At 43.2% G+C, this 24,333-nt stretch overlaps 1 protein-coding gene across 2 annotated transcripts in view; it reads right to left on the reverse strand.

Annotated features, from left to right (window-relative positions):
* st14a (ST14 transmembrane serine protease matriptase a) overlaps positions 1–22,908 on the reverse strand; it is a 69,390-nt gene extending 46,482 nt beyond the window's left edge. The window contains exon 1 of one of the 2 annotated variants that reach the window (XM_042297762.1): positions 22,342–22,906. In XM_042297762.1, the coding sequence (XP_042153696.1) occupies positions 22,342–22,389 (48 nt within the window). In that variant the 5' untranslated portion in view covers positions 22,390–22,906. Of the gene's footprint in view, positions 1–22,341 lie in introns of both variants that reach the window. The other variant, XM_042297763.1, reaches the window with a different exon arrangement.
* Between the last annotated feature and the right edge of the window lie 1,425 nt (positions 22,909–24,333).

A 24,333-nucleotide genomic window follows, 5' to 3' on the forward strand; every position in this document is an offset into this window, starting at 1 on the left:
CACACACAGGGTTGCATATTGCATTGTACTTATTTTATGTGTAATCTTATTCCATTCTTATTAATTTGTTTACAAACATTCCTAAATGTATTGACACCGGTATTATAATAATTATTATGTGTAATGGTGTGTGTGTGTGTGCATGTATATATATATATAGATATGTATGTATGTGTATGTGTATGTATGTATGTATGTATGTATGTATGTATGTATGTATGTATGTATGTATGTATGTATGTATGTATGTATGTATGTGTGTGTGTGTGTGTGTGTGTGTGTGTGTGTGTGTGTGTGTGTGTGTGTGTGTGTGTGTGTGTGTGTGTGTGTGTGTGTGTGTGTGTGTGTGTGTGTGTGTGTGTGTGTGTGTGTGTGTGTGTGTGTGTGTGTGTGTGTGTGTGTGTGTGTGTGTGTGTGTGTGTGTGTGTGTGTGTGTGTGTGTGTGTGTGTGTGTGTGTGTGTGTGTGTGTGTGTGTGTGTGTGTGTGTGTGTGTGTATGTATGTATGTATGTATGTATGTATGTATGTATGTATATATATATATATAGTATTTTTTTTTTCTTTTTTCGATGTACTTTACTCAAACCAGTGAATATCTCTTATTATAAATGAGATCATTAACTATCAGCTCTTGGAATATCCAGGGCCTATACTCTTCACATTTTGGTTATAAAACAACAAATCCAGAATGGATTAAAAACATCAAGGGACAGGACATCATAATCCTACTGGAAACATGGTGTCGTGGAGACATAGATACTCAGTGTCCCTCAGGCTATAGAGAAAGTTTACTACCATCAGTCAAACATAAAAATGTTAAATGTTAAATGTTAAAAAACAGCCCAATAAACTCTACAACATAAACCAATCGTACAGATGGGCTCCAAACAGTGCAGAGAGATTCATTGAAACATTGAACTCAAATGAAATGATGAACTCTATACAGTTTTTCAATAACTCACAGTACCAAAACAATAAAGATGGTGTCAATTCAGCTACCCAAAACATCAACTGCATATTCCAAAAAGCAGCATCAGAAGCAAATTTGAGAAAACCAAAGCAATGCAACATCAGAAGCAAAAATCAAAATGTTTCTGACAAATGGTTTGATAATGAATGTAAAACAATTAGAAAACACCTAAGACAAATGTCAAACAAAAAACATAAGCAGCCAAACAACCCAGAGCTACGATATGAATACTTTGAAACTCTGAAACAGTATAAACAAACACTGAAATGCAAGAAATTGAATTATACCAACAAGACACTTGATGAAATTGAAAACGCAATTGACCAAAATCAGTTCTGGGACATGTGGAACAATTTAAGCACAACAAAGCCACAAGAATTAGCCATACAAGATGTAGGAATTTGGAAAACTTATTTTGATAATCTATACAAAAACATCCCACAAAAAGACTTACAACAGAACCAATTAGAAATTAAAGAAAAATTGAACATCCTTGAATCAGTCATTAAAAACAACCAAAATCCATTAGATTACCCAATAACACAACAAGAACTAAATGAAAAACTCAAATCTATTAAATCAAAGAAAGCTTGTGGTGTAGACAACATCAGAAATGAAATGCTGAAAAACAGCACACCTGAGTTGCAAAATGCTGTGCTTAAATTGTTCAACATGGTGTTAACTTCTGGCTGCTTCCCTGATGTCTGGAACCAGGGGCTCATCTCCCCTATCCACAAAAGTGGAGACAAATCAGACCCCAATAATTACAGGGGAATTTGCGTAAACAGTAACTTGGGAAAGATTTTCTGTAGCATTTTGAATTCAAGAATTCAAACCTTTCTTCAAGAAAAAAATGTAATAAGTAAATGTCAAATTGGCTTTCTTCCTAACCATCGCACTACTGACCATATATACACCTTACACACACTAATTAATAAGCACATCCACCAAAAAAAAGAGGGCAAAATCTTTGCTTGCTTTATTGACTTTAAAAAAGCATTTGATTCGATTTGGCACAAAGGGCTATTCTACAAAATTCTACAAATTGGGCTTGGCCTCTTTATTGCAAGTGTGCAATAAAAATCAAAAACCAAAGAACAGAATTTTTTTCACAATGTCGAGGTGTGAGACAAGGCTGCAATTTGAGTCCAAATCTTTTCAACATTTATATCAATGAATTAGCAGACATGTTGGACCAATCTCCAGCCCCAGGACTCACACTATTTGAGACAGAGGTGAAATACCTGCTATATGCTGATGACTTGGTACTTCTATCACCAACTAAAGAAGGTCTTCAACAAAACATGAATATTCTGGAGCAATATTGCCATAATTGGGCCCTGGCAGTAAATTTCCAAAAAACTAAAATCATGATTTTGCAAAAAAAACCCAGATGTCAGAAACACAAATGTAAATTCACCCTGAACAACACCTTAATTGAACACACAAAAAATTACACCTACCTTGGTCTGACCATATCTGCATCGGGAAACTTTAATATGGCAGTGAATGCACTCAAAGAAAAAGCCCGCAGAGCAATGTATGCAATAAAAATGAAATTATTCAAAATCAACATCCCAATTAAAATTTGGACTAAAATATTTGACAGTGTAATCCTACCAATAGCACTTTATGGAAGTGAGGTTTGGGGGCCACTCAATAAACTGGATTTTAAAATGTGGGACAAACATCCAATTGAAGCCCTACATGCAGAATTCTGTCGGAAAATCCTACAAGTCCAGAGAAATACACCAACTAATGCATGTAGGGCAGAATTGGGCCGTTTTCCAGTAATAATGAAGATACAGAAAAGATCATTAAAATTTTGGCTACATCTAAATTCAAGTCCAAATTCGAGTCTGCAATTTAAAGCACTTCAAACCCAAGAGCTGAGCCCAGAAACGAGCCCTCTCAGTCAGCTGGTGTTGGACCTCACCAACCAAGCTGAGCCCAGAAACGAGCCCTCTCAGTCAGCTGGTGTTGGACCTCACCAACCAAGCTGAGCCCAGAAACGAGCCCTCTCAGTCAGCTGGTGTTGGACCTCACCAACCAAGCAGAGCCCAGAAACGAGCCCTCTCAGTCAGCTGGTGTTGGACCTCACCAACCAAGCAGAGCCCAGAAACGAGCCCTCTCAGTCAGCTGGTGTTGGACCTCACCAACCAAGCTGAGCCCAGAAACGAGCCCTCTCAGTCAGCTGGTGTTGGACCTCACCAACCAAGCTGACACCAGCACTGCTTCAAAAGAAAGAATTCCAATAAGCAAAATCATGAACCAATCAAAGGAATCATATTTACAATACTGGAAAAACGAAACAAAATCCCAAAGCCGACTAAATTGCTATCTGACCCTAAACAGAGATTATGAATTGGCTGATTATCTCTACTATGTCAGAGATAAAAAACAGAGACAGATCCTTACCAAGTACAGGCTGAGTGATCACCGATTGGCAATAGAAACCGGCAGACATAAAAAGACATGGCTACCTAAAGAGGAGTGTGTATGTGGTCACTGCATGACATGGGAGGTAGAGACAGAGATGCACTTTCTCCTTTACTGTGATAAATATTCCTCACAAAGAGATTCATTATTCACAGAAATGACTACATATATTCCAAATTTTTACAAATTCAACCCAGAGGAAAAACTAAGAATACTCCTGGGCAAAGGAGTAATGGCTCCTCTTGCAGCCAAATATGTATTTTCCTGCCATAGCCTGAGGGACACTGAATAATAACATCTGCATAGTAAACAGTAACTTACTTATTATTACTATTATTGTTATTACTATTGTTGTTTATCATTCCAAATATGGGTGGTAATGGTAGTGATAACAGTTTAGTGATGGTTGTAGTAGTCGTAGCAATGATGATTGTAGTTGTAGTACTGATATAAAGAAGAAGACGACCGTTATTTAGTTATAAGTTAGTTATAGTTTCATTTTCCATAATTTGATTGTATATTTATTACATTTCTACTATTGACTGTTACCATTTTAATGGTATTATTTTTGTATTTAATTTTGTATTATTATTTACTACCATTTTATATTATTATTTGCTATCATTTATAATTTTGTTACAATGTATATTGTATACATTGTTGCTTTGGCAATATTGACACAATGTTTTTCATGCCAATAAAGCAGCTTGAATTTGAATTTGAGAGAGACAGACGCAGAGAGAGAGAGAGAGAGACAGAGAGAGAGAGAGAGAGAGAGAGAGAGACAGACGCAGAGAGAGAGAGAGACAGAGAGAGAGAGAGAGAGAGAGAGAGAGAGAGAGAGAGAGAGAGAGACAGACGCAGAGAGAGAGAGAGAGACAGAGAGAGACAGACGCAGAGAGAGAGACAGACGCAGAGAGAGAGAGACAGAGAGACAGACGAGAGAGAGAGAGAGAGAGAGAGAGAGAGAGAGACAGACGCAGAGAGAGAGAGAGACAGACGCAGAGAGAGAGCAAGACGCAGAGAGAGAGCAAGAGAGAGAGACAAACGCAGAGAGAGAGACAGACGCAGAGAGAGAGAGAGAGACAGACGCAGAGAGAGAGCCAAACGCAGAGAGAGACAGACGCAGAGAGAGAGAGAGAGAGACAGACGAGAGAGAGAGAGAGAGAGACAGACGAGAGAGAGAGAGAGAGAGACAGAGAGAGAGAGAGAGACAGACGCAGAGAGAGAGAGAGAGACAGAGAAAGAGAGAGAGACAGACGCAGAGAGAGAGAGACAGAGAGACAGACGCAGAGAGAGAGAGAGAGAGAGAGAGAGAGAGACAGACGCAGAGAGAGAGCAAGACGCAGAGAGAGAGCAAGAGAGAGAGAGACAAACGCAGAGAGAGAGAGACAGACGCAGAGAGAGAGAGAGAGACAGACGAGAGAGAGAGAGAGAGAGAGAGAGAGAGAGAGAGAGAGAGAGAGAGAGAGAAAGACGCAGAGAGAGAGAGACGCACAGAGAGAGAGAGAAACTCCCATATCTACTGGGTGAAATTCCACAATGTGCCATCACAGCAGCAAGATTTGTGACCTGTTTCCATGAGAAAAGGGCAACCAGTGAAGAACACACACCATTGTAAATACACCCATATCTATGCTTATTTATTTTATCATCTTGTGTCCTTTTGTACATTGTTAAAACACTGTATATATATATATATATGACATTTGTAATGTCTTTATTATTTTGAAACTTCTGTATGTGTGATGTTTACTGTTAATTTTTATTGTTTATTTCACTTTATATATTATCTACCTCACTTGCTTTGGCAATGTTAACACGTTTCCCATGCCAATAAAGCCCTTGAATTGAATTGAGAGAGAGAGACGCAGAGAGAGAGAGAGAGAGAATGACCAACAACATTGGACACTCTATGGAACAAAAAGCCTTCACTATATTATCCTGGAATATCCAAGGCCTGAGGTCATCTGCCTTTGGCCTAAAGAGCAGAAACCCGGACTTCACCAAAGAAATCGGTAATACAGACATTGTCATCCTGCAAGAAACCTGGTATAGAGGAGATGGACCCACTGGTTGCCCTCTAGGTTACAGAGAGCTGGTAGTCCCATCCACCAAACTACCAGGTGTGAAACAGGGAAGGGACTCAGGGGGTATGCTAATTTGGTATAGAGCAGACCTAACTCACTCCATTAAATTAATCAAAACAGGAACATTCTACATTTGGCTAGAAATTCAAAAAGAAATTATCCTAACAGAGAAAAATGTCCTCCTGTGTGCTACCTATATCCCCCACTAGAATCCCCATATTTTAATGAAGACAGCTTCTCCATCCTGGAGGGGGAAATCAATAATTTCCAGGCCCAGGGACATGTACTAGTCTGTGGTGACCTAAATGCCAGAACCGGACAAGAACCTGACACCCTCAGCACACAGGGGGACAAACACCTGCCTGGAGGTGACAGCATTCCCTCCCCCATATGCCCCCCTAGGCACAACTATGACAACATAACCAACAAAAACGGGTCACAACTCCTGCAGCTCTGTCGCACGCTGGGTATGTACATAGTCAACGGTAGGCTTCGAGGGGACTCCTATGGTAGGTACACCTATAGCTCATCTCTTGGCAGTAGTACTGTAGACTACTTTATCACTGACCTCAACCCAGAGTCTCTCAGAGCGTTCACAGTCAGCCCACTGACACCCCTATCAGACCACAGCAAAATCACAGTCTACTTAAACAGAGCAATACTCAATCATGAGGCATCAAAGCCAAAGGAACTGAGTAACATTAAGAAATGCTATAGATGGAAGGAATGCAGTTTGGAAACCTACCAAAAAACAATTAGGCAACAACAAATTCAATCCCTCTTAGACAATTTCCTGGGTAAAACGTTCCACTGTAATAGTGAAGGTGTAAACTTGGCAGTAGAAAATCTTAACAGTATATTTGACCTCTCAGCTTCCCTATCAAATCTAAAAATCTCAAATAGAAAACCGAAGAAAATTAACAATGACAAATGGTTTAATGAAGAATGCAAAAATCTAAGAAAGAAATTGAGAAACCTGTCCAACCAAAAACATAGAGACCCGGAAAACCTGAGTCTACGCCTTCACTATGGTGAATCACTAAAACAATACAGAAATACACTACGGAAAAAGAAGGAACAGCATGTCAGAAATCAGCTCAATGCAATTGAAGAATCCATAGACTCTAACCACTTCTGGGAAAATTGGAAAACACTAAACAAACAACAACACGAAGAATTATCTATCCAAAATGGAGATGTATGGGTAAACCACTTCTCCAATCTCTTTGGCTCTATAACAAAGAATAAAGAGCAAAAACATATACATGATCAAATACAGATCTTAGAATCAACTATTAAAGACTACCAGAACCCACTGGATTCTCCAATTACCTTGAACGAGTTACAGGACAAAATAAAAACCCTCCAACCCAAAAAGGCCTGTGGTGTTGATGGTATCCTCAATGAAATGATCAAATATACAGACAACAAATTCCAATTGGCTATACTAAAACTCTTTAACATCATACTTAGCTCTGGCATCTTCCCCAATATTTGGAACCAAGGACTGATCACCCCAATCCACAAAAGTGGAGACAAATTTGACCCCAATAACTACCGTGGAATATGTGTCAACAGTAACCTTGGGAAAATCCTCTGCATTATTATTAACAGCAGACTCGTACATTTCCTCAATGAAAACAATGTACTGAGCAAATGTCAAATTGGCTTTTTACCAAATTACCGTACAACAGACCATGTATTCACCCTGCACACCCTAATTGACAATCAAACAAACCAAAACAAAGGCAAAGTCTTCTCATGCTTTGTTGATTTCAAAAAGCCTTCAACTCAATCTGGCATGAGGGTCTGCTATACAAACTGATGGAAAGTGGTGTTGGGGGTAAAACATACGACATTATAAAATCCATGTACACAAACAACAAGTGTGCGGTTAAAATTGGCAAAAAACACACACATTTCTTCACACAGGGTCGTGGGGTTAGACAGGGATGCAGCTTAAGCCCCACCCTCTTCAACATATATATCAACGAATTGGCGAGGGCACTAGAAAAGTCTGCAGCACCCGGCCTCCCCTGCTAGAATCCGAAGTCAAATGTCTGCTGTTTGCTGATGATCTGGTGCTTCTGTCACCAACCAAGGAGGGCCTACAGCAGCACCTAGATCTTATGCACAGATTCTGTCAGACCTGGGCCCTGACAGTAAATCTCAGTAAGACCAAAATAATGGTGTTCCAAAAAGGTCCAGTCACCAGGACCACAAATACAAATTCCATCTAGACACTGTTGCCCTAGAGCACACAAAAACTATACATACCTTGGCCTAAACATCAGCACCACAGGTAACTTCCACAAAGCTGTGAACGATCTGAGAGACAAGGCAAGAAGGGCATTCTATGCCATCAAAAGAAACATAAATTTCAACATACCAATTAGGATCTGGCTAAAAATACTTGAATCAGTCATAGAGCCCATTGCCCTTTATGGTTGTGAGGTCTGGGGTCCGCTCACCAACCAAGACTTCACAAAATGGGACAAACACCAAATTGAGACTCTGCACGCAGAATTCTGCAAAAATATCCTCCGTGTACAACGTAGAACACCAAATAATGCATGCAGAGCAGAATTAGGCCGATACCCACTAATTATCAAAATCCAGAAAAGAGCTGTTAAATTCTACAACCACCTAAAAGGAAGCGATTCACAAACCTTCCATAACAAAGCCATCACCTACAGAGAGATGAACCTGGAGAAGAGTCCCTAAGCAAGCTGGTCCTGGGGCTCTGTTCACAAACACAAACACACACTACAGAGCCCCAGGACAGCAGCACAATTAGACCCAACCAAATCATGAGAAAACAAAAAGATAACTACTTAACACATTGGAAAGAATTAACAAAAAAACAGAGCAAACTAGAATGCTATTTGGCCCTACACAGAGAGTACACAGCGGCAGAATACCTGACCACTGTGACTGACCCAAAATTAAGGAAAGCCTTGACTATGTACAGACTCAGTGAGCATAGCCTTGCTATTGAGAAAGGCCGCCGTAGGCAGACATGGCTCTCAAGAGAAGACAGGCTATGTGCTCACTGCCCACAAAATGAGGTGGAAACTGAGCTGCACTTCCTAACCTCCTGCCCAATGTATGACCATATTAGAGAGACATATTTCCCTCAGATTACACAGATCCACAAAGAATTTGAAAACAAATCCAATTTTGAAAAACTCTCATATCTACTGGGTGAAATTCCACAGTGTGCCATCACAGCAGCAAGATTTGTGACCTGTTGCCACGAGAAAAGGGCAACCAGTGAAGAACAAACACCATTGTAAATACAACCCATATTTATGCTTATTTATTTTATCTTGTGTCCTTTAGCCATTTGTACATTGTTAGAACACTGTATATATATATAATATGACATTTGTAATGTCTTTACTGTTTTGAAACTTCTGTATGTGTAATGTTTACTGTTAATTTTTGTTGTTTTTCACTTTATATATTCACTTTGTATGTTGTCTACCTCACTTGCTTTGGCAATGTTAACACATGTTTCCCATGCCAATAAAGCCCTTGAATTGAATTGAATTGAATTGAGAAAGAGAGGTAGACGCAGAGAGAGAGAGAGGCAGACGAGAGAGAGAGAGAGGCAGACGCAGAGAGAGAGAGAGAAAGAGAGGTAGACGCAGAGAGAGAGAGAGAGGCAGACGCAGAGAGAGAGAGGCAGACGCAGAGAGAGAGAGAGGCAGACGCAGAGAGAGAGAGAAAGAGAGGTAGACGCAGAGAGAGAGAGAAAGAGAGGTAGACGCAGAGAGAGAAAGAGAGGTAGACGCAGAGAGAGAGAGAGAGGTAGACGCAGAGAGAGAGGCAGACGCAGAGAGAGAGAGAAAGAGAGGCAGACGCAGAGAGAGAGAGAAAGAGAGGCAGACGCAGAGAGAGAGAGAGAAAGAGAGGCAGACGAGAGAGAGGCAGACGAGAGAGAGAGAGAGAGAGAGAGGCAGACGCAGAGAGAGAGAGAGGGGCAGACGCAGAGAGAGAGAGAAAGAGAGGTAGACGCAGAGAGAGAGGCAGACGCAGAGAGAGAGAGAAAGAGAGGTAGACGAGAGAGAGAGAGAGAGCCAGACGCAGAGAGAGAGAGAGAGAGAGAAAGAGAGGTAGACGCAGAGAGAGAGAGAGAGAGAGAGAGAGAGAAAGAGAGGTAGACGCAGAGAGAGAGAGAGGGTATATATATATAATATGACATTTGTAATGTCTTCATTGTTTTGAAACTTCTGTATGTGTAATGTTTACTGTTAATATATAAAGTGAAATAAACAATAAAAATTATCTACCTCACTTGCTTTGGCAATGTTAACACGTTTCCCATGCCAATGAAGCCCTTGAATTTAATTGAGACAGACAGACAGACAGACAGACAGACAGACAGAGGGAGAGAGAGACAGAGAGAGGCAGAGAGGGAGAGAGAGAGACAGAGTGGGAGGAAGACTTTCACTGAGTTAAATGTTGCCAAACCTGCTAGGAGGGAGCTCCACTAATCACTCGGTCAAATAACTCACTTCAGGTTTTTTGAGTTTCGTTGGCGCTTCGTTTAAAAAGCGAAAACAAAGTAACAAAATTATTTTGGGATTCAACAACACAACCTAAAGAAGTCCTGTTCTATTGGCTTATAGCCAACGTCAATTTATTCATTCATTTTTTATTTCACCTTTATTTAACCAGGTAGGCCAGTTGAGAACACCTTTATTTAACCAGGTGGGCCAGTTGAGAACACCTTTATTTAACCAGGTAGGCTAGTTGAGAACACCTTTATTTAACCAGGTAGGCCAGTTGAGAACACCTTTATTTAACCAGGTGGGCCAGTTGAGAACACCTTTATTTAACCAGGTAGGCCAGTTGAGAACACCTTTATTTAACCAGGTAGGCCAGTTGAGAACACCTTTATTTAACCAGGTAGGCCAGTTGAGAACACCTTTATTTAACCAGGTAGGCTAGTTGAGAACACCTTTATTTAACCAGGTAGGCTAGTTGAGAACACCTTTATTTAACCAGGTAGGCTAGTTGAGAACACCTTTATTTAACCAGGTAGGCCAGTTGAGAACACCTTTATTTAACCAGGTAGGCCAGTTGAGAACACCTTTATTTAACCAGGTAGGCTAGTTGAGAACACCTTTATTTAACCAGGTAGGCCAGTTGAGAACACCTTTATTTAACCAGGTAGGCCAGTTGAGAACACCTTTATTTAACCAGGTAGGCCAGTTGAGAACACCTTTATTTAACCAGGTAGGCCAGTTGAGAACACCTTTATTTAACCAGGTAGGCTAGTTGAGAACACCTTTATTTAACCAGGTAGGCTAGTTGAGAACACCTTTATTTAACCAGGTAGGCTAGTTGAGAACACCTTTATTTAACCAGGTAGGCTAGTTGAGAACACCTTTATTTAACCAGGTAGGCTAGTTGAGAACACCTTTATTTAACCAGGTAGGCTAGTTGAGAACACCTTTATTTAACCAGGTAGGCTAGTTGAGAACACCTTTATTTAACCAGGTAGGCTAAGTTCTCATTTGCAACTGCGACCTGGCCAAGATAAAGCATAGCAGTGTGAACAGCCAACACAGAGTTACACATGGAGTAAACAATTAACAAGTCAATAACACAGTAGAAAAAAAGGGGAGTCTATATACATTGTGTGCAAAAGGCATGAGGCGGTAGGCGAATAATTACAATTTTGCAGATTAACACTGGAGTGATAAATGATCAGATGGTCATGTACAGGTAGAGATATTGGTGTGCAAAAGAGCAGAAAAGTAAATAAATAAAAACAGTATGGGGATGAGGTAGGTAAAAATGGGTGGGCTATTTACCGATAGACTATGTACAGCTGCAGCGATCGGTTAGCTGCTCAGATAGCAGATGTTTGAAGTTGGTGAGGGAGATAAAAGTCTCCAACTTCAGCGATTTTTGCAATTCGTTCCAGTCACAGGCAGCAGAGAACTGGAACGAAAGGCGGCCAAATGAGGTGTTGGCTTTAGGGACACCTGCTGGAGCGCGTGCTACGGGTGGGTGTTGCTATCGTGACCAGTGAACTGAGATAAGGCGGAGCTTTACCTAGCATGGACTTGTAGATGACCTGGAGCCAGTGGGTCTGGCGACGAATATGTAGCGAGGGCCAGCCGACTAGAGCATACAGGTCGCAGTGGTGGGTGGTATAAGGTGCTTTAGTGACAAAACGGATGGCACTGTGATAAACTGCATCCAGTTTGCTGAGTAGAGTGTTGGAAGCTATTTTGTAGATGACATCGCCGAAGTCGAGGATCGGTAGGATAGTCAGTTTCAGTAGGGTAAGTTTGGCGGCGTGAGTGAAGGAGGCTTTGTTGCGGAATAGAAAAAAACGAAAACGCACAGGTGTGTACATCCACCTCAAAATGCACAGGTGTGTACATCCACCTCAAAACGCACAGGTGTGTACATCCACCTCAAAACGCACAGCTGTGTACATCCACCTCAAAACGCACAGGTGTGTACATCCACCTCAAAAAGCTTGTAACCCACCATATCAGATTTGTAAAAAATCGTTTCTGTTGTTAGAAACTCAAGTGTATGATTCCTGAAACATTATATTTTAACAAAATAATTCGATATGAGAAAATAATTGATTGAACTCAAAATTGCCATATAATCTTCAATAAATATAGTACCTTTTTTCATTTTTTATTTCACCTTTATTTAACCAGGTAGGCTAGTTGTTGTTGTTGTAGTAGTAGTAGTTGAGAACAAATTCTAATTTACAACTGCGACCTGGCCAAGATAAAGCAAAGCAGTTCGACACAAACAGCAACACAGAGTTGCACATAAACAAACGTACAGTCAATAACACAATAGAAACATGTATGTAGTGTGGGCATATCAGGGAGGTAAGGCAATAAATAGGCCATAGAGGCACAATAATTACAATGTAGCATTAACACTGGAGTGATAGATGAGCAGATGATGATGTGCAAGTAGAGATACTGGGGTGCAAAAGAGCAAGAGGGTAAGTAATAATATGGGGGTAGTTGGGTGGGCAATTTACAGATGGGCTGTGTACAGGTACAGTGATCTGTAAGCTGCTCCGACAGCTGATGCTTAAAGTTAGAGAGGGAGATATAAGACTCCAGCGAGTTTTGCAGTTCGTTCCAGCCATTGGCAGCAGAGAACTGGAAGGAAAGGCGGCCAAAGGAGGTGTTGGCTTTGGGGATGACCAGTGCAATATACCTGCTGGAGCGCGTGCTACGGGTGGGTGTTGCTATGGTGACCAGTGAGCCAAGATAAGGCAGGGCATAGACTTATAGATGACCTGGAGCCAGTGGGTTTGGCAACGAGTATGAAGCGAGGGCAGGCCAACATGAGCATACAGGTCGCAGTGGTGGGTAGTATATGGGGCTTTGGTGACAAAACGGATGGCACTGTGATAGACTACATCCAATTTGCTGAGTAGAGTGTTGGAGGCTATTTTGTAAATGACATTGCCGATGTCAAGGATCGGCAGGATAGTCAGGTTTACGAGGGTGTGTTTGGCAAGCATGAGTGAAGGATGCTTTGTTGTGAAATAGGAAGCCAATTCTAGATTTAATTTTGGATTAGAGATGCTTAATGTGAGTCTGGAAGGAGAGTTTACAGTCTAACCAGACACCTAGGTATTTGTAGTTGTCCACATATTCTAAGTCAGAACCGTCCAGAGTAGTGATGCTGGATGGGCGGGCAGGTGTTGGGTAGCGATTGGTTGAAGAGCATGCATTTAGTTTTACTAGCATTTAAGAGCAGTTGGAGGCCATGGAAGGAGTGCTGTATGGCACTGAAGCTCGTTTGGAGGTTTGTTAATTAACACTGTGTCAAAGGAGGGCCAGATGTATACAGAATGGTGTCGTCTGTGTGGAGGTGGATCAGAGAATCACCAGCTGCAAGAGCGACATCATTAATGTATACAGAGAAGAGAGTCGGCCCGAGAATTGAACCCTGTGGCACCCCATAGACACTGCCAGAGGTCCGGACAACATGCCCTCCGATTTGACGTACTGCTAAATTCTCTAAAACGACATTGGAGGCAGTTTATGGCAGAGAAATTTACATTCAATTCTCTGGCAACAGCTCTGGTGGACATTCCTGCAGTCAGCATGCCAATTGCACGCTCCTTCAAAACTCGAGATATCTGTGTTATGTGACAAAACAGCACATTTTAGAGTGGCCTTTTGTAGTCCCCAGCACAAGGTGGACCTGTGTAATGATCATGCTGTTTAATCAACTTCTTGATATGCCACACCTGTCAAGTGGATGGATTATTTTAGCAAAGGAAAAATGCTCACTAACAGGGATGTAAACAAATTTGTGCACAACATTTGAGATAAATAAGCTTTTTTGTGCAGTATGGAACATTTTTGGTATCTTATTTCAGCTCATGAAACCAACACTGTTGCGTCTATACGTTTGTTCAGTATAGATTACAACATCACTACTCTGAAGGGATTAAAACGTTTTAAGTATAAATCACACCCTCTCCACGTCCTTCACGGTAACAACCATACATTGAATAGTTCCCTGGGAACATGTCGTGACAGGACAATGGGATCGGTGCATCACCGTGTTGTGGTTTCTGATTGGTTCATTCTACTCCCACTCTTTTTCTACAGCATTTTAACACAGAGCTAAATTTAGGTCCAAGAGTTTTTCCTGACAGTGTAAGCTATAACTAGGGCCCGGAGTTGGTAGCAATAGTAGCTATCCTGCATCACATGACCTAGACTCTTCATATTGACATGCAATGAAATCAGTCTTCAGACCAACAGCCTGAAAACAACCCCCACTACATAGACGCTGACTTAACAACGTTGCTAATACCGTCAGTTGCTACCACACCCTCGGCGTAGAGATTGATGTGATGGAAGCCTGTCTTTAGCTCGGAGAACATTACAGTGAGAGACCCACGGCTGTGTAGCCTTCAGGTGTGGAAGTTCTCTTACCATTGTATAGGTAGGGAAGGGCCCCCTCCTCGCTCTAGCTCTGCTGCCCCCACCAAAATAGTCAAGCTTTTATTGGTTGCATTTTCAATGAACTATGCTGGTGTCCGATTGCTTGGAAGACTGCAGTGAATGAATGGGACTGATGACAGTGTATTCTATCAGATATCTCTTTAGCAATGAGCAGACCAGGGCCACAATGCTAATTTACAAAGCAAATTAATGATCAGGCTAGCTTCATCAGGCCAATGAATGATCAGGCTAGCTTCATCAGGCCCATGAATGATCAGGCTAGCTTCATCAGGCCCATGAATGATCAGGCTAGCTTCATCAGGCCCATGAATGATCAGGCTAGCTTCATCAGGCCAATGAATGATCAGGCTAGCTTCATCAGGCCAATGAATGATCAGGCTAGCTTCATCAGGCCAATGAATGATCAGGCTAGCTTCATCAGGCCAATGAATGATCAGGCTAGCTTCATCAGGCCAATGAATGATCAGGCTAGCTTCATCAGGCCAATGAATGATCAGGCTAGCTTCATCAGGCCAATGAATGATCAGGCTAGCTTCATCAGGCCAATGAATGATCAGCCTAGCTTCATCAGGCCAAAGAATGATCAGCCTAGCTTTATCAGGCCAATGCAAAGCTGTACTGTAGATGCCATTGCACTATCAATTAAAGTATTTGATCATTATGTTGTGTGAGTAAGATGTCATCATCAGTTTCCTAATGCTTTAGGACATCAATGTAAATAGGAGTGTTGGCACCTCCTAACTGTAGGTGTGGCTAATGAGAATGTCAATAAGCAGAGCAGCTTGGGCAGCTCTCTAACCGTCAATAAGCAGAGCAGCTCTCTAACCGTCAATAAGCAGGGCAGCTCTCTAACCCTCAATAAGCAGGGCAGCTCTCTAACCCTCAATAAGCAGGGCAGCACTCTAACCCTCAATAAGCAGGGCAGCTCTCTAACCCTCAATAAGCAGGGCAGCTCTCTAACCCTCAATTAACAGGGCAGCTCTCTAACCCTCAATAAACAGGGCAGCTCTCTAACCGTCAATAAACAGGTCAGCTCTCTAACCGTCAATAAACAGGTCAGCTATCTAACCGTCAATAAACAGGTCAGCTCTCTAACCGTCAATAAACAGGGCAGCTCTCTAACCGTCAATAAACAGGGCAGCTCTCTAACCGTCAATAAACAGGGCAGCTCTCTAACCGTAAATAAACAGGGCAGCTCTCTAACCGTAAATAAACAGGGCAGCTCTCTAACCGTAAATAAACAGGGCAGCTCTCTAACCGTCAATAAACAGGGCAGCTCTCTAACCGTCAATAAACAGAGCAGCTCTCTAACAGTCAATAAACAGGGAAGCTCTCTAACCGTCAATAAACAGGGCAGCTCTCTAACCGTCAATAAGCAGGGCAGCTCTCTAACCGTCAATAAGCAGGGCAGCTCTCTAACCGTCAATAAGCAGGGCAGCTTGGGCAGCTCTCTAACAGTCAATAAGCAGAGCAGCTTGGGCAGCTCTCTAACCATCAATAACAGGGCAGCTCTCTAACCGTCAATAAACAGGGCAGCTCTCTAACCGTCAATAAACAGGGCAGCTCTCTAACCGTCAATAAACAGGGCAGCTCTCTAACCGTCAATAAACAGGGCAGCTCTCTAACCGTCAATAAACAGGGCAGCTCTCTAACCGTCAATAAACAGGGCAGCTCTCTAACCGTCAATAAACAGGGCAGCTCTCCAGCGTCAATCAATAACAGGGCAGCTCTCTAACCGTCAATAAACAGGGCAGCTCTCTAAACGTCAATTAACAGGGCAGCTCTCTAACCGTCAATAAACAGAGCAGCTCTCTAACCGTCAATAAGCAGAGCAGCTTGGGCAGCTCTCTAACCGTCAATAAGCAGAGCAGCTTGGGCAGCTCTCTAACCGTCAATAAGCAGAGCAGCTCTCTAACCGTCAATAAGCAGAGCAGCTCTCTAACCGTCAATAAGCAGAGCAGCTCTCTAACCGTCAATAAACAGAGCAGCTCTCTAACCGTCAATAAGCAGAGCAGCTTGGGCAGCTCTCTAACCGTCAATAAGCAGGGCAGCTCTCTAACCGTCAATAAGCAGAGCAGCTCTCTAACCGTCAATAAACAGAGCAGCTCTCTAACCGTCAATAAACAGAGCAGCTCTCTAACCGTCAATAAACAGAGCAGCTCTCTAACTGTCAATAAACAGAGCAGCTCTCTGACCTTCAATAAGCAGAGCAGCTTGGGCAGCTCTCTAACCGTCAATAAGCAGAGCAGCTCTCCAACCGTCAATAAGCAGAGCAGCTCTCTAACCGTCAATAAACAGAGCAGCTCTCTAACCGTCAATAAACAGGGCAGCTCTCTAACCGTCAATAAACAGAGCAGCTCTCCAGCTCTCTAACTGTCAATAAACAGAGCAGCTCTCAGAGCAGCTCTCTAACCAGTCAATAAACAGAGCAGCAGCTCTCTAACCGTCAATAAACAGGGCAGCTCTCTAACCGTCAATAAACAGGGCAGCTCTCTAACCGTCAATAAACAGGGCAGCTCTCTAACCGTCAATAAACAGGGCAGCTCTCCAGCTCTCTAACCGTCAATAAACAGAGCAGCTCTCTAACCGTCAATAAACAGGGCAGCTCTCTAACCGTCAATAAACAGGGCAGCTCTCTAACCGTCAATAAACAGGGCAGCTCTCTAACCTCAATAAACAGGGCAGCTCTCTAACCGTCAATAAACAGGCAGCTCTCTAACCGTCAATAAACAGGGCAGCTCTCTAACCGTCAATAAACAGGGCAGCTCTCTAACCGTCAATAAACAGGGCAGCTCTCTAACCGTCAATAAACAGCTCTCTAACCGTCAATAAACAGGGCAGCTCTCTAACCGTCAATAAACAGGGCTGCTCTCTAACCGTCAATAAACAGGGCAGCTCTCTTTTCCAGGTCCATACCCAAACAGTTCGAACTACTAATTTTGAAAATTACTCTCTCCAGAAATAAGTCTCTCACTGTTGCCGCCTGCTACCGACCCCCCTCAGCTCCCAGCTGTGCCCTGGACACCATTTGTGAATTGATCGCCCCCCATCTAGCCTCAGAGTTTGTTCTGTTAGGTGACCTAAACTGGGATATGCTTAACACACCGCCAGTCCTACAATCTAAGCTAGATGCCCTCAATCTCACACAAATCATCAAGGAACCCACCAGGTACAACCTAACTCTGTAAACAAGGGCACCCTCATAGACGTCATCCTGACCAACTGGCCCTCCAAATACACCTCCGCTGTCTTCAACCAGGATCTCAGCGATCACTGCCTCATTGCCTGTATCCGCTACGGAGCCGCAGTCAAACGACCACCCCTCATCACTGTCAAACGCACCCTAAAACACTTCTGTGAGCAGGCCTTTCTAATCGACCTGGCCCGGGTATCCTGGAAGGACATTGACCTCATCCCGTCAGTTGAGGATGCCTGGTCATTCTTTAAAAGTAACTTCCTCACCATTTTAGATAAGCATGCTCCATTCAAAAAATGCAGAACTAAGAACAGATACAGCCCTTGGTTCACCCCAGACCTGACTGCCCTCCACCAGCACAAAAACATCCTGTGGCGGACTGCAATAGCATCGAATAGTCCCCGTGATATGAAACTGTTCAGAGAAGTCCGGAACCAATACACGCAGTCAGTCAGGAAAGCTAAGGCCAGCTTCTTCAGGCAGAAGTTTGCATCCTGTAGCTCCAAAAAGTTCTGGGACACTGTAAAGTCCATGGAGAACAAGAGCACCTCCTCCCAGCTGCCCACTGCACTGAGGATAGGTAACACGGTCACCACCGATAAATCCATGATTATCGAAAACTTCAATAAGCATTTCTCAACGGCTGGCCATACCTTCCGCCTGGCTACTCCAACCTCGGCCAACAGCTCCGCCCCCCCGGCAGCTCCTCGCCCAAGCCTCTCCAGGTTCTCCTTTACCCAAATCCAGATAGCAGATGTTCTGAAAGAGCTGCAAAACCTGGACCCGTACAAATCAGCTGGGCTTGACAATCTGGACCCCCTATTTCTGAAACTATCCGCCGCCATTGTCGCAACCCCTATTACCAGCCTGTTCAACCTCTCTTTCATATCGTCTGAGATCCCCAAGGATTGGAAAGCTGCCGCAGTCATCCCCCTCTTCAAAAGGGGGAGACACCCTGGACCCAAACTGTTACAGACCTATATCCATCCTGCCCTGCCTATCTAAGGTCTTCGAAAGCCAAGTCAACAAACAGGTCACTGACCATCTCGAATCCCACCGTACCTTCTCCGCTGTGCAATCTGGTTTCCGAGCCGGTCACGGGTGCACCTCAGCCACGCTCAAGGTACTAAATGATATCATAACCGCCATCGATAAAAGACAGTACTGTGCAGCCGTCTTCATCGACCTTGCCAAGGCTTTCGACTCTGTCAATCACCATATTCTTATCGGCAGACTCAGTAGCCTCGGTTTTTCGGATGACTGCCTTGCCTGGTTCACCAATTACTTTGCAGACAGAGTTCAGTGTGTCAAATCGGAGGGCATGCTGTCTGGTCCTCTGGCAGTCTCTATGGGGGTGCCACAGGGTTCAATTCTCGGGCCGACTATTTTCTCTGTATATATCAATGATGTTGCTCTTGCTGCGGGCAATTCCCTGATCCACCTCTACGCAGACGACACCATTCTATATACTTTCGGCCCGTCATTGGACACTGTGCTATCTAACCTCCAAACAAGCTTCAATGCCATACAACACTCCTTCCGTGGCCTCCAACTGCTCTTAAACGCTAGTAAAACCAAATGCATGCTTTTCAACCGATCGCTGCCTGCACCCGCATGCCCGACTAGCATCACCACCCTGGATGGTTCCGACCTTGAATATGTGGACATCTATAAGTACCTAGGTGTCTGGCTAGACTGCAAACTCTCCTTCCAGACTCATATCAAACATCTCCAATTGAAAATCAAATCTAGAGTCGGCTTTCTATTCCGCAACAAAGCCTCCTTCACTCACGCCGCCAAGCTTACCCTAGTAAAACTGACTATCCTACCGATCCTCGACTTCGGCGATGTCATCTACAAAATGGCTTCCAACACTCTACTCAGCAAACTAGATGCAGTCTATCACAGTGCCATCCGTTTTGTCACTAAAGCACCTTATACCACCCACCACTGCGACTTGTATGCTCTGGTCGGCTGGCCCTCGCTACATATTCGTCGCCAGACCCACTGGCTCCAGGTCATCTACAAGTCCATGCTAGGTAAAGCTCCGCCTTATCTCAGTTCACTGGTCACGATGGCAACACCCATCCGTAGCACGCGCTCCAGCAGGTGTATCTCACTGATCATCCCTAAAGCCAACACCTCATTTGGCCGCCTTTCATTCCAGTACTCTGCTGCCTGTGACTGGAACGAATTGCAAAAATCGCTGAAGTTGGAGACTTTTATCTCCCTCACCAACTTCAAACATCAGCTTTCTGAGCAGCTAACCGATCGCTGCAGCTGTACATAGTCTATTGGTAAATAGCCCACCCATTTTCACCTACCTCATCCCTATAATGTTTTTATTTATTTACTTTTCTGCTCTTTTGCACACCAATATCTCTACCTGTACATGACCATCTGATCATTTATCACTCCAGTGTTAATCTGCAAAATTGTAATTATTCGCCTACCTCCTCATGCCTTTTGCACACATTGTATATAGACTCCCCCTTTGTTTTCTACTGTGTTATTGACTTGTTAATTGTTTACTCCATGTGTAACTCTGTGTTGTCTGTTCACACTGCTATGCTTTATCTTGGCCAGGTCGCAGTTGCAAATGAGAACTTGTTCTCAACTAGCCTACCTGGTTAAATAAAGGTGTTCTCAACTAGCCTACCTGGTTAAATAAAGGTGTTCTCAACTAGCCTACCTGGTTAAATAAAGGTGTTCTCACTAGCCTACCTGGTTAAATAAAGGTGTTCTCAACTAGCCTACCTGGTTAAATAAATGTGAAATAAAATAAAAATAAAAAAGGGCAGCTCTCAAACCGTCAATAAACAGGGCAGCTCTCTAACCGTCAATAAACAGGGCAGCTCTCTAACCGTCAATAAAATAAACAGGGCAGCTCTCTAACCGTCAATAAACAGGGCAGCTCTCTAACCGTCAATAAACAGAGCAGCTCTCTAACCGTCAATAAACAGGGCAGCTCTCTAACCGTCAATAAACAGGGCAGCTCTCTCAATAAACAGGGCAGCTCTCTAACCGTCAATAAACAGGGCAGCTCTCTAACCGTCAATAAACAGAGCAGCTCTCTAACCGTCAATAAACAGAGCAGCTCTCTAACCGTCAATAAACAGAGCAGCTCTCTAACCGTCAATAAACAAACAGTCAATAAGCAGCTCTCAATAAACCGTCAATAAACAGGGCAGCTCTCTAACCGTCAATAAAACAGGGCAGCTCTCTCTAACCGTCAATAAACAGGGCAGCTCTCTGACCGTCAATAAACAGGGCAGCTCTCTAACCGTCAATAAACAGGGCAGCTCTCTAAGTCAATAAACAGGGCAGCTCTCTAACCGCCAATAAACAGGGCAGCTCTCTAACCGTCAATAAACAAGCAGCTCTCTAACCGTCAATAAACAGAGCAGCTCTCTAACCGTCAATAAACAGAGCAGCTCTCTAACCGTCAATAAACAGAGCAGCTCTCTAACCGTCAATAAACAGAGCAGCTCTCTAACCGTCAATAAACAGGCAGCTCTCTAACCGTCAATAAACAGAGCAGCTCTCTAACCGTCAATAAACAGGGCAGCGTCAATAAACAGGGCAGCTCTCTAACCGTCAATAAACAGGGCAGCTCTCTAACCGTCAATAAACAGGGCAGCTCTCTAACCGTCAATAAACAGGGCAGCTCTCTAACCGTCAATAAACAGAGCAGCTCTCTAACCGTCAATAAGCAGAGCAGCTCTCTAACCGTCAATAAACAGGGCAGCTCTCTAACCGTCAATAAACAGGGCAGCTCTCTAACCGTCAATAAACAGGGCAGCTCTCTAACCGTCAATAAACAGGGCAGCTCTCTAACCGTCAATAAACAGGGCAGCTCTCTAACCGTCAATAAACAGAGCAGCTCTCTAACCGTCAATAAACAGAGCAGCTCTCTAACCGTCAATAAACAGGGCAGCTCTCTAACCGTCAATAAGCAGGGCAGCTCTCTAACCGTCAATAAACAGAGCAGCTCTCTAACCGTCAATAAACAGAGCAGCTCTCTAACCGTCAATAAACAGGGCAGCTCTCTAACCGTCAATAAACAGGGCAGCTCTCTAACCGTCAATAAACAGGTCAGCTCTCTAACCGTCAATAAACAGGGCAGCTCTCTAACCGTCAATAAACAGAGCAGCTCTCAATAACCGTCAACCGTCAAAACAGGCAGCAGCTCTCTAACCGTCAATAAACAGGGCAGCTCTCTAACCGTCAATAAACAGAGCAGCTCTCTAACCGTCAATAAACAGAGCAGCTCTCTAACCGTCAATAAACAGAGCAGCTCTCTAACCGTCAATAAACAGGGCAGCTCTCTAACCGTCAATAAACAGGGCAGCTCTCTAACCGTCAATAAACAGGGCAGCTCTCTAACCGTCAATAAACAGAGCAGCTCTCTAACCGTCAATAAACAGAGCAGCTCTCTAACCGTCAATAAACAGAGCAGCTCTCTAACCGTCAATAAACAGAGCAGCTCGGGCATCTGTTAAACAATCCAGAACAAAATGCATGACAGACACACGTAATAGAAGCTTAAATTGTGAGAAGTGGTCCCCAATCAACCAAGCTATTTGTCCACACACACACACACACACACACACATACACACACCAAAATAAACACCAGAGGAAGAAACGGCCACAGTACCGGTCCCTTATTGGGGGTGTATCTCATTCCAGAGTCCATGTAGTCCATGGTGGCTGGCGACCAGATAAATCTGTCTGTTCCTGATTTCTGTAGGCCAGCTACTCCTCAGGTAAATTCCAAGGGGAGGGAGTGTAGGGTAGGCCTTTTGTCTTCAATGGAGTCCTACGGCCTCCACGATAACAGGTGATTCACAAACCAGCAAAAATATATATATTTAAAAAAAATAAACACTGCAACCGAAATAGTACAGTTCAGGAAACCAATTTCAATACAATCAATATGAACTCAGAGTATTTCCTTTGTAGCAAATCGCACTTTTAATAGAGTTGTATCGCCCAGGAATGATCGCAAACGTCCCCACCGCGGATATCTGAGGAGTAATTCATTACGCTGATTCCGTTGCAAAACTTTCCTTAAACGGGAAACAAACGTAACGACACGGGGAGTGATCTACCTGAATTTGTCCAATAGAAACTCTCGTTTTAGTTGCAAAACAACTGTTTGGACGTATGATTCAGTCGTGTTGTCGAGTACCTGCATAGTGTTTTTCCGGAGCTCCGGGTTTCAGGGCGTGTCGCTGTTTAAGCGATACTCACCTGTGACTTCCTGCATCAAGACGACATTACAACCAACAGGAGAGAACAACTATTTGCACATCGTTACAACACGCTCTATAAACCTTATATGACAATTGAAATGTCTTTATTCTTCTGTGAGCGTAATGTTTACTGTTCATTTGTATTGTTTATTATCTACTTCACTTGCCTTGGTAATGTTAACATGTTTCCCATGACAATAAAGACCCTTGAATTGAGAGATATATTACACATATCGCCAGATATAGAGAATAAAGCGGTGACTTAACGCGATAACTCATATCTACATCAATTCGCTTTACATGAAGAGTTCGAGATCTTGACAATGTTTATTTCCAGGTTGATTTGACATATTGGTCCCAGGTGTCACCGAACAGGTGTAACAGGTTTCTGATGCGGCGGTAACTAAACACCGGCAGGTGGCGGTAGGGCTTTTTGGGTTGAATGTGGCGGGAGAAAATGGAGTGTTTTATTTTGATTTGAGATAAGGGTAGGCTGATGAACATGGCATATTTAATTACACTTTAATCTCTCTTAGATGTCATATCCAATCATTTTTTTAAAATGGATTATTCCTATAATTCGGTATCGATGTTGAACTCTTTCCGCGATAGGGAGATGAGTCACGGAGCAGTATGCACCGGGGGTTGTTGTCGTTTAGTCACGCTCAGGTAATTTAGTCGAAGTAGACCTACGGTATGACCCACAGGTTTCTGTTCCAGGAACCTCCCGCGGATGACTGGTTATGATGAAACTAGGTATATCAGCAAGTGGAGCTGTTGTTTTGTAGTGATGGACTATGAATAAACAACTATTTTCTAATGCATTACAGGAAGTAGGTAGATAATAAAACACCAAAATAAGAGACAGGAAGCACTTTATGGAAGTAGTGGGTTTATTGATGTGCTTCCCCTGTAACCAGAATCTGTTTGTTTCCATTGGTGTCAATCAATTCAATCAATCAATCAATCAATCCATCCGTTTGATCACTACTATTGTGATCGCTGCAGTCAAGCAGGTAGTTACATAGCCGTTTAGAGTGCATAGTGAGACAGACGCATAACTGACAAACTGTCACAGGAGGAGAAAAATATAAAACAAGAAAAATGTTCATATGAGAAACGATAAACCCTCCCAAGAGAAGCCATGATCGCAACACCAACTATACAGAGACAGTTACAAGAGAGAGAGATAATCAACTCCTGATTCTACAGTTCTCCGTTTGTCTTTCCTCCTCCCCGTTAAAAGTAACCTGCACACATTCTCCGTCGACATCTGTCTGACAATGCCTGTCTCTCTTTCCATCCACATCTGTCTGACAATGCCTGTCTGTCTCTTTCCATCCACATCTGTCTGTCTGTCTGTCTCTTTCCATCCACATCTGTCTGTCTGTCTC

The sequence above is a fragment of the Oncorhynchus tshawytscha genome, linkage group LG14 (genome assembly GCF_018296145.1).
Source record: "Oncorhynchus tshawytscha isolate Ot180627B linkage group LG14, Otsh_v2.0, whole genome shotgun sequence".
Classification (NCBI taxonomy): Eukaryota; Metazoa; Chordata; class Actinopteri; order Salmoniformes; family Salmonidae; genus Oncorhynchus; species Oncorhynchus tshawytscha.